The sequence below is a fragment of the Paramormyrops kingsleyae genome, chromosome 2, assembly GCF_048594095.1.
Source record: "Paramormyrops kingsleyae isolate MSU_618 chromosome 2, PKINGS_0.4, whole genome shotgun sequence".
NCBI lineage: Eukaryota > Metazoa > Chordata > Actinopteri > Osteoglossiformes > Mormyridae > Paramormyrops > Paramormyrops kingsleyae.
In genome coordinates this window covers 2,846,839-2,862,676 of record NC_132798.1, presented here as the reverse complement: position 1 = coordinate 2,862,676, position 15,838 = coordinate 2,846,839, and the positions used below count along the sequence as shown (strand labels likewise).

Below are 15,838 nucleotides of genomic sequence, written 5' to 3'. Positions count from 1 at the left end.
GTCATTCTGTCTGTCCCTGAGCACTGGCTTCACTTCATTTGGACTGGGTTGGTGGTTCCACAATAGTTTATAATAGTACAATGAGGAAGAAAAACGTTCTTTGTTTTTTTTTTGGTGTTTTTTTTCCAGATCCAGTGGTCCAGGTTGTCACCATTCGGTTTTTTGGCCAAGGTTCTTCCTCCCATAGGTGCCATTAATGAGGCACAAAGCCCTCTCCAGGCCTACTGAGCAATTAGTAACATGCCTAAGGCAGAGCCTGGGGAGATACGTAGGTTAATGCACCGTAACACTGGTTCCTTTTCTGTTCTGTCCCAATTCATATTGAAAGATACTGTGTGATTTACTTTCTGAGGTGTTTTTGTATTAACTAACACCTGTGGACTTTGATGCCAGTGTAAGATTGTTTTTAGTTTGCTGGTCTTGATAATGTATGATATAATAACGATGATATATGAGAAAGATTAAACAGTAAGTACTGTAGAGCTAGCGGGGGTTTAGCAAAAATCACCTGTAGCATTTTATTCGGAGACTAGCTTAGACAACACTGTAAGAGTATTAAGAGTCAGCCTGTTATGTATGAATAGCGAAGGATGTTGATCTGGCAGGATCAGAGAGATCTTCAGATGCCTCACATGTCCATTTTTGTTATTATTGTATTTTTCTTTATTCTGTGTAATTGAAATTCCAAAGTCAGAACCTGTATTTTCATTATACTTATGTTCAAAATCCCTCCTTCCCAGTAATGACTCATAAATTGAAATTTGATGTAGCTCATTTTTCTCCTGCAGACTTCATGCTCTCACATATGGCAGTCTATTAGCTATCGCAGTGGTGATCAGAATAATCACTAAGTGAAACTAATGGAGTGTTTATTTGAATGTATGAGTAGTTATGTATGGGCAAGGATGAATGTCCCCACAATGTGATAAAAACCTGTTACTTTGATGTTGTGGAGACCATTTTTTCAGTCCTCACACGGGGAAACTAACGATGCCAAAAGTCTTGTATTTTGTTTGGTTACTTAAGGTTAAGGTTAGGGCTGGGTAGGGTTAAGGTAGTCATGTTGGGATTATGGTCTTCCTATGGAAATGAATGGATGGTTCCCAAAAAGATATGGATACAAATGTGTGTGTGTGTGTGTCAGGCTTTGGTATTCATTGTGCAAATATCTTGGCACCTTGACAGAGTGGGAAGGGTTTCAGTAACAGGCTTGAAGAGCAGGGAGTATCCCACGGCCCCATGCTACGTCTTCAAACCCTTCAAGGGCTAGAAGGCACACCGGGGTGGAGGGGGGGGGTGCGCTCCCCTAGGCTCTTACCGTATTTTACATCATATCCAGTAACATGACCTGCTTGATCATCATTGTGATTGTTTGCATAAAAGATTAATGACACTTTTTATAAGCATTTTTAAAATGAAGAGCTTATAGGAAATCCACAGAAGATGGGAATGATAGTTGAAAATTTCCTGGTGATGCGATATTCAGATTTGCCCCGAGCTACAGTTTCAAGTCTTTAGGGACGTCTGATAGACTGTGTTACATTTTCCTTAGGTTCAATTAGAAGGAATGTAAGCCATGTGTCCGTAACCTGGCGTTTCTCTTCTTGTGTTTCTATAACACTATTTAAGCCTTTATTTTTAAGCAGTGTAAAAAAATTGAAATTTGGCTTTATACATCGCAATGTTTTCTGTCATCATAATGTAGTGTATGTTTCATATATTTAATTGGGCAAATAAATATTTTAGTGAAAAAGTAAAATATTAATCTTCTATTATGTCCTAATAAGATGCTTTATGGGAGACACGTTGCTGGTATTAACTCAGGTCAGTTTCATTGAAGGGACAATAGAGAAAAGCCGTTCGGGGATTGGAGGATAAGTATGAGCTGATTTAATGATTTATAAAGTCAGCAGAGCTACACAAAGTGACACTACAGCCACCCAAAATGCCACACTCCTCTGTGCGGCTGCAGTCCTGTGTTACAAGCATCTTCATTTTCATTGTCTGTCAACATTACCATTGCTACAAACAAACAAACAAATACATATATGAAAAAAATGTCAGTGAAGTGTACAATTGCCATGCATTCCAAGTGTGGTAGAAATATGGAAGGTGCATAACTTAGTGTGCCTGTAACAATACCTTGATGATCCCCAGACATGGAGACCTGGAGAATCAAACAAACGAATGACAGTCGGCACAAAGGCGTGCCCAAAGCTTTCCTTTGTCGTGGATCTGCTGCAGCTGAAGGTGTTCGTCCTTACTGATACATCCTACAGTCACAGCAGAGAACCTTTGATGATGGCATAGTTTGTACCTGAAGTCTGTGGTGTACAAAGTGAACCTGAATGGTGACAGCACTGTGCCTTGGGGCACTCCTGCTTGGCTCAGCACCCCATTAGATGCACAGTTACTAATGCAAACTGTGGCTTGTTGGTGATGTAATCTGTGATTCAGGCAACTGTGACCTACACAACCAATATCACCTTAAGCATCTCCTCCAGCAAGGAAGGCTAGATGGTGAAAAATGCACCAGAGAGGTGGTGCTCAATTTGTCCAGGCGTGTAGGTTCTATGACGCAGGTATAGGATAGCATCTTCCACACGTATGTGTGCCTGATATTTAAAACCAGGGAGATGAAGTCCTTCATGAGTGATCTGAGATGCTAGAAGAGCAGCCTTTGAGGTACTTTTATTATATGGGATATCAGTGCTACTGCTCTGTAGTCCTTAGGGGCATTGGAGGATTATTTCTTGGGCACAGGGTCTAGGCATGAGAAACAAGTCTTTAGGAGGACCTTTCACAGTTGTAGGGGCGGTTTGAATATTTGTTGCTGATCCATTCCCAGCTGTCTTAGCTTTCTTATAACCTGGGTGGTAGAGATGGAGATGCATGTCGATATTGATGGTGGAGGGTTAAGGTGGAATCTTCACAGGGAACAGTTGGTCTAAATTGTTCGTAGTAAACACAAACCTTGTATGAGATATACTGTATACTAGTATATTATGTTCACATTGTCCGTTCATAAAATCTTTTCATATTTACATAAACGCTGATAGGATTAGCCAAAATCAGCCTCACAAAGAAAAGAAGGGGGCAAAAAAGGAGATAATTCTGGATATTGTGTATTTGGTCACTTACTGCCTTATTCTGGCAGTAACCTCATGCTGTGAGTTATATGGGAATCCAAAAAACACTGCTCACATTTTTCTGTGGGGTAAATGGCATATAATATTACCATAGCAAGAATTAGTCACGGTATATACAGTATGCATTTAAAAATAGTAATAAAAAAATGCTTATCAACATGTATCTCCAATCTGCAATTATTTTTTTTTACTATGAGTGGTCGTACCATATTAAGTTTTAATGATAAATGATACAAAAAGCTATATAGATCTTCAAAACAGTAAAAACCAAACAGAGCATTCTAAATTTGTAGGTGAGAAACAACATGTATGTGTGCCGGGAAATGCTGGTGCTTGAGTAGATGTCAATGTCGGCAGCTTGTGAAGGCAGGGAATCAGAGCAGCAGGAGTAGCTGCACATCCAGACAGCCGTGTGCTGCAGCATGACGTCATACTTCAGGGGTTCGACTCACACAGTGAGCACAAAGTCAGGTCAGACGCAGTGCTGAATCAGGGCATCCTCAAGGCTGCGCGTTCACACGCTTTGGGAAGCATCAGATCCCTGCACACCTCGCAGATATGCTCTCCTGGCAGATTTTGAAGTCAACATTTGAGCTGGTATTATAAAGCAGTTTCCCTGGAAACAGGATTTAAGACAAAATTTGAAGATGATTAGTGATCTTTTGATTGACCAGCTGCCGGAATCAAAAATAAGAATAAGGACAGAATATCTGTATCAAAGTGACTGTATGCAGTCGCCTTACGTCATTCACGCTTGTGCTGCTTCTCCTGGTCTGTGACAACAGTATTTTTTTTTGTCTTTTTTTCCTGAGTGCATCTTAGTATTTGTTTTTCGCCTGCATTATAGGGCCTTATGCAAGATCGCTTACAAAGCTTAGACTTCTATGGTTTTCAGCATTTACAGCTCACAATACCACCCATCTTAAGTACTAAAGTAATTATTCTATAGAAATTTCATGATATAATATTTTGATTGCAAGTTGAGTCCCTACCTTTTCCTATTTACAATTGTTTCTTTTTTGAAGGTCCAGTTTATCTGTGTCATGACACTACCATTAGATTAGAGACATGGATTTGAGTGTGATTAGAATCCCTGTGGTCTGAGCATTGTTACTTTGGGCTAGTGAAACAGTATTTATGCCTCTCTGTGAACTGCATGAATTGATTTTACCTGTGTGCATGAATAGTGCAGGTATCATCAATGGTTCCAAAGCTTGGCTCTTGTAGAGTTCATGCCACTTTTAATTTACGTGGCATATACAGGCCTAGCATTTTTATGCTGTAAATTTGTGAATTTAATAATTATTATTATCATTTCCCCATACAACGTGAAATAAGTGGGTTCATTGGATAACCAGTGCTGTGGTCGGTGCTTATATTTCAGCTCTGCCTTAACAGGGTGTTGAAACCAGATGCGTGTGAAGTGTAATCCCCATTGTAATGTGAATTAGCAAGTTTTTCACGCCCTCTAGAGGAGTCTAAAGCACAATCATACCTAAAATCTACTGAACAGAATTTCTGGCAAAAAAGATATGAAAATGCATGCTCAGTGTGCCTTCAGCATGTAACTAAATATCCATGTTTTTGTGCACTGAATAAAATGCCAGTGTAATTTTATGTTTACTGAATGAAGCAGTAAAAAGTTTCATGTGAAATAATTGGTTTGACAAATACTTTGACATAGAGCGTGTTCATACTGCCATACTAAGAAATGGTGCTGCTTTTAAAACTGCCTAATCTAGATAAAAGAAATAGTATTTATAATATTAAATTGTTAACAGAGGAAATACCAGGACAATGTCCCCATCTCATACTTGATATCCTATTTTGAGGGGGGGGGGGCGGTTGTGGGGGCACATCTATTAAAAAAATAAAAAAACTAACAGGGCCAACGCACGCACAAATGCCATGACTGCTTTTCTGTCCCCGTCTTGAGTGCAACAATTAAGCGAAAGAAGCAAATGTAATTCCCTTCCGCTTTTGTTTGTTTTACTTTCTTATCGGGGCTTTCTTGCGATTTTGCACTTTTGAAGTTCTGGATGACTTGATGTGTATTATTTGTCTCCTGGACTTTGAAGGCACGAGGCCTAATGCACGTAAGGCCACAGTGGAATCCTCTCTAATGAGTAAAAGCTGTTGGCAAGCGTGTAGTGGCCATAACGTGCTTCTGTGTCTCCGAGATCCCCTTAGAAGGAAATATTTCTTGGAAGTGGGAGGAATTTTGAAGGCTATTATTTCGTTGTGCTTCTGTGCTTGTTTTTCATTTGCGTTAAGGCTTGGACCCTGCAGTGAAATCCGATCAGCCTTTTCTCTCCGCTCTTTATTTTTATTTCCCCCTTTCGATTGTTTGATGTTGTCGTTGTTTTGTATATTGATGTCCGCCTCTTCTCAGGACACCAACAGCCACAGTATGACACTTGGCTTCTTATTCCCATGCAGTTCAAACCATTCAGACTGTACTGTGCTGCTCTCCTTACTGGAAGGCAGCTAGACGACACAGATCCCGTTATTTTCCCTGCGTGACATGTGCACGGTGAACCTCAAACACCCTGATGTTTGTGGAAACTTCACATTGGCTTTTGTTTCATTTGTGTTTGGAGTCACAGCATCCACTGACATGGACTCACGTTTGTAATTTACTGCAGGAAAAAAATTGCTGTGATTTTTATTTATTTATTTGTTTGTTTATTTATTTAATTAATTATCTCGTCAAGGGAAAAAAAATTATTAAATAATACAAAGATACAATATACAAAATCACAGCAATTTTACAGCAAGAATTTGTTTTTTTGTAGTAAATTGCGAACATAGGAAATACTGATCTCTGATATCCTGTTTGGAAGTGGCTGAAGTCCCATCTTAAATTAGGGGAGCTTAATTGATGTTTACACTGTAAAAATGATAATGACTGGGATATTGTGGGATATTGGGAGACAATGTACTGTAATGCTCTGCTGACTGTGTGAGCAGCGTTGTAGACAAACTGACATAGCTTCTATTACCCGTAACTTACATGGCATTCCTTACTCACATTCCTTATATAGCATTCTATGGGCAGATTAAAGAACAAGCTGTTTCTATTGTTTGACTTACTTTGATCTAACTTAAGTACTTTATAAACGTAGCCAAACACCATTATTTGCATGAGTATGACGTTGTTGTTGTGGTTATTAAGTTAGTAGTTTAAGTTTATTCTTTTCTTCTTTTACCTTTGACAATAAGCCAACCTTAAGAAAACTCCGTATACTCTGTATAGATGTAACTCCCAGGCTTTTTTAAGAGTACACACCTGTAATTTGGTTTCAAATATATTTTTGTTTTAAATGTAGTTTTATGATTAATTGGCATCAAACCATCCTTATACTGTTTTGTTTGGATATGAAGGTATTGGAATACATGAGTATTAGTTGAGTATTAGTTGAGAACATCACCACCATCCTGTTCATGTTAGCAGTTTGTAAGGACAAGCGATTCCTCAGGACCAGCAGCAATTGGGGTTCCATAACTGTATTTTTTATTGTACGACATTTTCAAATACACAGATTTCCTCATGCAGTCCAGTAGTGATGAACTGCTATCCTGTCCTGGAATTACTCTTACCTTTTGATCTTTGCTGCTTTCCTAACCCCCCCCCCCCCAGACCATCTCCAGGATAAGTGGTTGGAGGATGGATGGAAAGGGCTCTCAAATCCAATCCCCTGTCATTCGAAATCGAAAATGTAATTAATATGACTCATTATGCCATAATCTGACTACAGTCGATTGAAGACAATTTAGTTGAAGTATGTGACACTGATAACACAATGTTTAAAAATCAATTTTATGAATGAGCTATGATGAAACATTAAAATCAAAAGGACATATTCCCTGTTGCTTTAAAAGAGGATAATTAATGGTGATTATTAGTGCAGTAGGACCTGATTTCCATCAAGTTAAACGGTTTGGATGAAACAGTCCTGACTGACGGGCTTTGTTTTGCATTCAATAACTTCTTCATGAAGATGTCTAGGATTCTTTTATTATAGGATGTCTGTTTGCCATACAGCAATCTGCTACTTGGGATTAAGAAGGTGAGTAAATACTGAATCGCTCAGCCTTCCTGTGCTTGCATGGCTCCATGGTCACGATCTGATTGCCCTCAAACTCTACAAGAGACCATGTGTGAGAGCCAAATTGGGGTTAAGGAGAGACCTTCTTCAGTGTCCTGCTTGTAGTGTGAAAGCAAACCTATGATGCTGCATTTAATGAGGAAAGAATTTTTATTATCCACCTTTTTCTCTATTTGATTGCTTATGAGGCAGTTAAGGGTAAGTCAGGGCAAAGATCTAATGTTCTAATGTTCTAATGTTCTAATGCCAGTCACTAGCTCCTTCAAGGCTATAACTTCATTCTTCCCATGGGGGCAACTTCTCCTCACATTCCCCGCAAATTTTCCATGGCGCTAGAAGCATGGCAGAACTACCGAACTGCTCAACTATTTCGCTTTCAAGAAAATCTTTCATGAGGTCTTATCCTTACTTCTGAAGGGAATCGCCACAGATGTTTCAGTATGGGTGTCTGATGCTTATGCACCTTCAAATTGTTATCTAACATAATGTCATGACAGGAGATGCATTCATGAAATCATGTTATTTTGCCTTCAGTTTAATCTCTAGTTGAGAGAATCAGGGAAATTGATTTACGGCTTGAGTCGTTTGAGATGCAACTTGCTGTCAGAAAGCATCCAACATCCAGACATTTTTGCTGTGACCAGAAAAGCACAATATCACTAAACTCCCTGTGGTGCCATATTCTTTTTCTATTTTGGTAAAATAGCAGGTAAACACTAAAGGGAAATAAAAATACATATTTTAATTATTTTTTTAATGTTGAAAATGTTTTCAAAATATTTGTTATTTTTAATGTTATGTTATGTTATTAATTTGCCCTGTTCCAGTAACTACTTTGTTTTGGAGAGAACGAGCTCTTTCTCATTCCGGGGAAAGAGGCATGTTTGGTAACCCTACTGAAGACCTGGAGGTAGCTTTGCCCAGTGAAAAATTCTCCTCAAGGCCAGCGTTGATGCTCGTAAAAGTGTTTTTTCTGGCAGAAAGAGAAACAGGAGAGGGGAAAAAAAGTTCCTATGCAAGCACAACAGTTTGTGAAGTGTTGGTTGTAATGAGAGGCAGGATGCTGGAGAGCTGGAGAGCACGTCTTTAGCAAGGGATTATGGGTAAGATGAATGGGATAGGTTTACAGTTGGGAAAAGCCCCCACAGCGGCTGGGGACACAGGGTGAGGAGAGCCAGCGTGTTTCACGGGGCAGAGAGAGGGCATCCCCCCCACCTCTGCCCCTTTTCCCTACATAGGTGCTGGGAACAAAGGTCCCCTTGTGCAATGTTTTCCTCATCGCTTCAAGCTAGAACTCTGTCGTGTTGCCATGTAGATGACTAACAATGGTCTGTTTGGGTTTCTCTGTAGGAGCGGCCCGTGCGCACCTGTGGGAACCCTGGCAGGGAAACAGTCTCCACGTGTTCTTTTCTATTAAAGTGTTATTATTGACAACCACAGGTTTCATAGTAAACATTAGACAGTGGGGCCCCACACTGGAAAGTTTTGCGTGTCTATGCGTGTGTGTGTGTTTGAGCCATGTTTTTACAAGGTTTTATGGAAGGACAAATTTCAATAAAACTGGCACTTATACAGTTGTGTTGTTGTTGATCCAAGAGAGGATCTGGAGATGAATGTTAAATTGTTACTGTCACAGTTGGACCAGAGCCTTTTTAGAGTTATTTTGGAGCTATTTTCCAATAAGCTGCCATGGTACTGTAATGAAATGGATGTAAATGTCACTGTCCCATGCAAGTACCTTAACTGAATGGTTGTTTTTTTCTTGTTTCTATACACACACACACACAGACCTGTACTCATATCTTTATGGGGACTTTCCATTCACTTATATGGGTATAACCCTAATCCCTATGACAACCTTAACCCCTACCCAGCCCTAACCATAACCATAAGTAACCAAACCCCTGGAAACTGGTGCCCATAAGGTCAAAAAATGGGCATTCATCATGTTGTGGGAACATTTGGTCCCCACAAGGTAAGGTATATGTGGACCACACACACACACACACAAACCAAATCACCTATTTGTCTACCTATATACACTCCCAGGACACTTTCTTAGGTACACGTTGCTCAGGACTTTGGTCCATGTTCACATGATACTGTCACACAGTTGCTCCCTATTCATCTACTGCACTTTCATTATGCAAATGACCTATTTGCATTGTTGTACAGTTTTATTGTAGTTATTATACAGTTTTTTTTTGTAATATTGTATGGTTATGCTACATTTACTCCTCCTGTGCTGTCCTGGGCTGCTGTAACATTGGTAATATCCCACCTGTGAGATTAATAACAGTTTGTCTTATCCTTATTCTGCTGGAAGTAGCCATTAGAAGCTGGGTACACTGTGGTCATAAAGGGACAGACATAGTCAGCAACAATAATAAGGGTAGGCTGTAGCATTCAAAATAATGCTCAGTTGCTACTAAGGGGACAGAAGTATGGCAAGAAAACAACCTCATGCCATTACACAGCCACTGCCAGTCTCAGTTGTTGATACTAGGCAGGGTGGATAGAGCTTAAGCCAAATTCTGACCCTACTATCTGAATGTTGCAGCAGAAATTGACTCATCTGACCAGGCATCTGGAGATCATTGGTTGCCTCTACCAGCCAAAGGCGAATCTAGCTGGAAGAGTGATGTACTTCAAACATGTAAAGCTTACCATTCACCCTGTGTCTTCTGCAGGTTATTCCATTTCCGATGTCCTGCGACATCCGAGAAGATTGCGCCTGCCGGGACCCCAACGCCCAGGAGCACAGCAAGGGGGGGCTTCCACATTCCCTGGGCTGAGTCCAGCGATCCCCTGAGTGGCCCATACATTCCTTGCTACATTGCTGCTTACAGGAGTACCTCTCCATTCATATTGCACCCCTACATGTCTGCCGACTTGCCTTCTCATCAGGAAGAAAATAAAAGGACTGAAGTGGGTATGAAACAATTTACACCAAAATAAAATCACAATGGAATGAAAGAACAAATGAACAAACAAACAGAAAAGAACCCAACGACACATGAGAAAATATAGTTTTACACAAAGAAAGGAAACCTGAAAAGAAATCATGTCACTGTAGTTTTGTGCGGCTTTACTCACCATTCTGTCCTTTATTGTCTTGATTTTCCTAAGATAAGGAAAAACTGAAATTGCTTGTCAGAGACAGATGAAATAACAGATCCACATGGAAATATGTGTTTGGTTGAATATTTAGGGAAAAGTATCAACAATGTATATATCAAGAAGTAATAAATGAGGGAATATATACACATACATACATACATATATGTGTGTGTGTATGTGTATAAATACAGTAACAATATATAACGAAAAAAAAATATCTGAAAATAACATAAAAAAAAAAACCTGTTACTGACATTGTAACCTGTGACCATTTATAAGCCCTTATGATTATCATTTTTATTTATCTGTATGCTCATAATGGTTGTTCTGCAAGTGAGAAAAGAATAGAAAACAGAGAGGGGAGAGTCCTAAAATTGGACCTTTCAAAATTAAATCATAATGGTTATTTATTTGGGTCACGGGTTATAAGTGTTGAGTGCAGAGCTGAGATTTGATTTGGCTGAACTGAGGAAGAACGTGTTTTCTTTGTTAATTAAAAGAAAAAATACACTAGAAGAAAATAGTACCTATATTGTCAAATTACAATATAGTCTGATTTGAAATTCATCGGGGAAGAAGATGATTATGGGGAAAAGTGACGAAGATCAGTTGCATTAGTACAGCTGTCGCTGCTGCTAATTTTGCTGCTATTTGCCATATGGCCAAACATCCTGATTCTGCAGACTATTCATGTGAGACCGTGATGCTCAATAGTGTATTATCCGCTTAAAAGGTTACCTCTAACCATGATACATAAATGTACGTGCGTGCGTGTGTCTGAAAATGCTATAAGTTCACACAGAGTAAATGCCTTCAAACGTATATAAATATACATATATAATAGGTTTGTGAGGACGTATCCATATGTGTCTCTGCATGGGTTTACACTCACAGATGTACACCTTGGCTTCTCAACTCAGCCATGATAAGTAGCTGGTAGTGGATTTTATAGACTTGACATGCCAAAATAATTTCTGTCCTTCACATACAGAATGCCCTCAAAACACAAATGCCAAATATAAAAAACTGTAAAACCTCTGATATTAGTAGGGCCATTTTTTAATTACTTAGAAAAAATAATGGGGGAGATATTGGTGGATGTATGATTGTATATCAGTATGCAACTATGAAACATGTACACACTTGAAAAATTGGCTTCACAAACTTGTCTCTGTATGGTGTTCATGTTGTATCTTATTAAGGACATATGAACCTTAAGAATTAAGCAACATTTTTACGGCCCTATACATAACATATATAACAATGATGTATCAATGCTATTTCCATCATTTCTCTTTTTTTCCTGCAGTGTTCACCAGCCTGTTTATGTATTTCATTGTGACATTAAGAATGTAACTTAGGACAATAATCTCCTCAGTGTCAATAAGGTAACATGAATCATTGATTCAGGCGTTGTGGCAATCACCTTTCTGACTGCTTATTTTAGTCGCAAACCAAATAGAGATGACCATTTACATGTCTCCAGTAAATGGTGAAAGCTAGTGAAGTGATTTTTATGTCCAGGTGAAGTGGCAGAAGGGCTGGATTCTTTGTGATGGTCTTGGTGACTATAGCTAAGAATCTGACCAAGACTGTATCAGTAGGTCCCAGATAATGATTGTGCTGTTCAGATTTATTCGCAAGGCCCATTTCTCACCTGCCTGTTCCACATTGTTACTTTCTTGCTGTTATTAGGTCTATTTTTAAGCTGGAAATGAGGGGCACATGGTTCAAAACTGTTTAATATTTTTGGAGGGAAATTCTGACAGCTAAAGAGAACACACCTTTTACCTCTCTTTCTCGTTTACCTTCTGAAAATCAGAGAAATATGAACACACAAAGATGCAAAATCCCTTTTAAAGACCCTTGTCTAATGTCAGAAGTTACCCCCTCCCCTACCACCCAAGCCCCCTAAAAGATATATATCCCATCAAGAATGGTTTTTAGGTGGGATGCTGTTTCACAGGCTCTTGTGTAAAGTTACTAGGGACCATCGTAAGCATGTCTGTGCTGTTCTTCCTCCTGCCGCTTCTCTAACCTGGTTTTTAACTGTGGCTTCTTCTAGGTCATTACCTGTGTTGTTCGGAACAGTCTCTGTCATACTGTAACACACTCATACTGCAGCTGTACTCTTGACACGTTTCTCTGGATTGAGAGGTTTACCAAAAGTTACGTGTCTATTACTCGCCATTATGTTGGAGAAATGGGCAGGAGTTTTCTGTAGATTTTGTAATGTTGGTTTTGTGAATAGCATTAGGTCTGGAAGGAATGAGTATATGAAATGTGTAGTATATTTTTATTTTTCTTGTTATTGCTGGTCTTGTTTTTGCAAGATGTACTCATACTTAATCAGTATTCCTGTTATTGACCTCAGTTACTGCACTTGTTTTTTTGTACAGTCATTTTAAAGTCTACTTTTAAAAAAGCTGCTAAAATCAAACAGGTTTATTTTTTTTAAAGTGTAGTATATTTTATTTTGACTCTGTTATTATAAAATGTTAACCATTCATTTATTATTGTTGTCAATGTGGATTTATCCCTTATCTTTTCACACACATTTAGAAATCTGCGTCTCTTAAAACATTCAGATACTCTAAAGTCGAGAAACCGTACCGAGTAAAGTGCAGCTACCGAAACAAGGACAATCAGAGTAAGAGATGTCATGGAAATGAAAGCCAGCTTACTGTAGCCGCATGGCCTGCTTACATTGTACAGTAGCTTCTCCAAGACCAAGCAGTAAAAAGTGCAGGAGACAACTAAAGGAGGAGGTTGTACAGTAGGTTTTAAAGATGACAGTTAAGTACGATTTGTTTTTCTCAATATGTAGGTCAGGTAAGAGAAATGTATTGTTCTGCGATAGTTAATCCACATGTGCTTTTTTATGATACTGTCAAATTGTATGTAACTGTATGCAAAATACTGCTGCTTTAAACATATTACCGATAGGCAGGGAGTGCACAACATATAATTGCGATACAATACCAGTTCATATGACTATTAATGAATAGATATGTAGAAGTATATGAAAATGAAATAAACCATCACTTCTCAATGCTTAGAGGACTCCTGGAAAACAGCCACACAACCAATCTGTTTCCTCTCATCAGCTCAGGATCAATATACACATGATCTCCCTCCAATGAGCTGATCAAATGTTAGTACTGGACCAAGCTGCTTACCTGTCATTCCCCTGTATCTCTTTTTCGCAGCCATTCTCATTGATAATCTGTTTCTTTGCTATCAGCAAAACTACAATTCAAAACTGTGATCAGTTTCTTTTGTCTGACCGTGATTGCCCTTGTGAAACACACAACTAAACTGTATTTTTTCTTTTTTTATATACTGCCTTTCTCAAGCCATGAAAACGCAAATTAAATAAATGAAAATTCTGAAAAAAAAATGTTAATGAAAAGGGAAAAAGAATCATTGACAGTCTACTGTAAGCACCACAACATTTTTTGCTTTACCTCATGCCTGTAATGTTTGCTGCTTCTGTTTTTAGCTATTTTAGTAATTTAAGTCTCATAGCAATATATAATGGTGTAAATAGTAGAATTATTTATTGAGAATGTCATCTTTTTAATTTATATTCACACAGTGTTCATCTAAGTTATTTTTTGCCTTTTACCATTGTAATATTATTTGATGTGAGGTCAATTATTTTTTTCTGTCATCTGTCTCTGATTTTTTTTTCTTTTCTTGTTCCCATAAACTACAGGTCTAACCTTACTGCAGTACACAATTAAACAAAAGAGAACACAATATAATCCACAAAATGTTTCCCCATGTTTTTTTTACCCCTCCTTTTTTAAAATGTCTCTTCCCCTTTAATTATTTTCAGATACACACTAAACATTATTGTGTATTCAAGGGGTCCTCAAAGTCTTGTTTAGAACAAGGATGTAGGGTTTTGATAGATTTAAATAAGATTTTTTTGAGAGGGGGATGGAATGTTGCTGTAAATTATGTAATAAATAAGGCATATGGATCCAGATTCTGGTTAATCAGGCGTTGTGAGGAGGTCCAGCTGTATGTTCAGATGTAGCATAAGGAACAAAAGACTTTAACAGAAAATATCACTGGGCTATCTGCTTTTTCATGTAATTTGGTTTTTGAAGTAATTGCCAAATGCAGTTTTGGGATTTGGGTTGAGTTGTCCATTGAGCATTTGTTACATGACATGTAAGAGGTTTACCATGGAAAACAATCTCATAATTCTCGTATTTGTCTTAATGCGTGACTTCATTCCACACCAAATATGCAAAGTACTATTGAAGTTCATGTATTATATAATTAATATATATATATGTGTGTCTCAAAGAGCAGGCTTTAGACAAGGTCAAAGACTTTATTCATTGTTTTGATGTTAAACTTTACTATAATGTTTGCAAGTCCTATGGCATGTGTTCATCAAAGATCATATTTTATTAAAATAAAATGTTTACTTAAATTAAGCATATATTTTAACATAATTGCATAATTAATAAAGCTCCTTTGGACGTTTGGAATTCTCCATAATGGTATCAGGGCATCCCAGAAATTCTGTTGGTAACAGTGGCACCAATCTGTCCATTACTTTGCTCCATCTACAAAATGCAATAATCTACAAGGAAGAGATTGTTTCAGCAGCTGTGCTGCACCTTGTTGCTCATTATCCCTCTGTCTCTTTCTCCATCTTCCTGTACTCTTTCATATATTAATATTCTAAATAATTGTATTTTCTCCTGAAGTAGGGGTGAATTTTTGTTTTGGATATAATGCAGATCATCCCATATAACGACATGTTGGTATTTGGTTTTAGTACAAAATAATAATAATAATAATAATAATAATAATAATGATAATAATAATAATAATAATAATAATAATAATAGCAGTTTCATTTGAAGGCATTACAGTTGTTAAGTTCCAAATTGTGGTGGCTTACGTTTTCAGAACTAAGACATTTTTCGATTATTTGTATTTTGCGCTCATTTCATTTCAGTTTTAATATTAACTTTTCCCTTGTCTGTCCCCATCTTCCATTATCTTGTTCATAATTTATGTTACATAATTCAGTTATAGTATGTCCTCATCAGGAAAATGTAAAGCATTTATTTTTGCTTATCACTGAGGGACAAGAATGTGACTGAGAATTTAGAAGTGGCATATGAAAAGACTTCAGAATTCACATTATACAGTAGGACACACCTACCATCTGAATGCGAAACTTCTTTTGTTGGTTACCTCGCACATGTTCAGTAGTGAAGACATTCAGACAGGTCAAATTTCATATTGTACTAATCAAACATTGGCTGGAATATGGGTTCCTCAGTTTTCAGTTAAGTCAGTGTTTGGGAAAGTAGTCCTGCAGCCATAAAATTGGATAAATACCACCTCACAAGAAACAAAAAAGCTTTTTTAAAAAAAAAAAAAAAAAGTTACATAAAGTTTAAAGTGCTCCTGTTATTTGTCATATTT

General features: G+C 37.9%; 1 protein-coding gene across 5 annotated transcripts in view; it reads left to right on the top strand.

The window, feature by feature from the left end:
- Positions 1 to 15,838, top strand: part of pappab (pregnancy-associated plasma protein A, pappalysin 1b) — a 142,025-nt gene extending 126,187 nt beyond the window's left edge. For all 5 annotated transcript variants that reach the window (XM_072703524.1, XM_023809601.2, XM_023809602.2 and 2 more), the window contains one exon: positions 9,949 to 15,838. In XM_072703524.1, the coding sequence (XP_072559625.1) occupies positions 9,949 to 10,053 (105 nt within the window). In that variant the 3' untranslated portion in view covers positions 10,054 to 15,838. The remainder of the gene's footprint in view (positions 1 to 9,948) is intronic.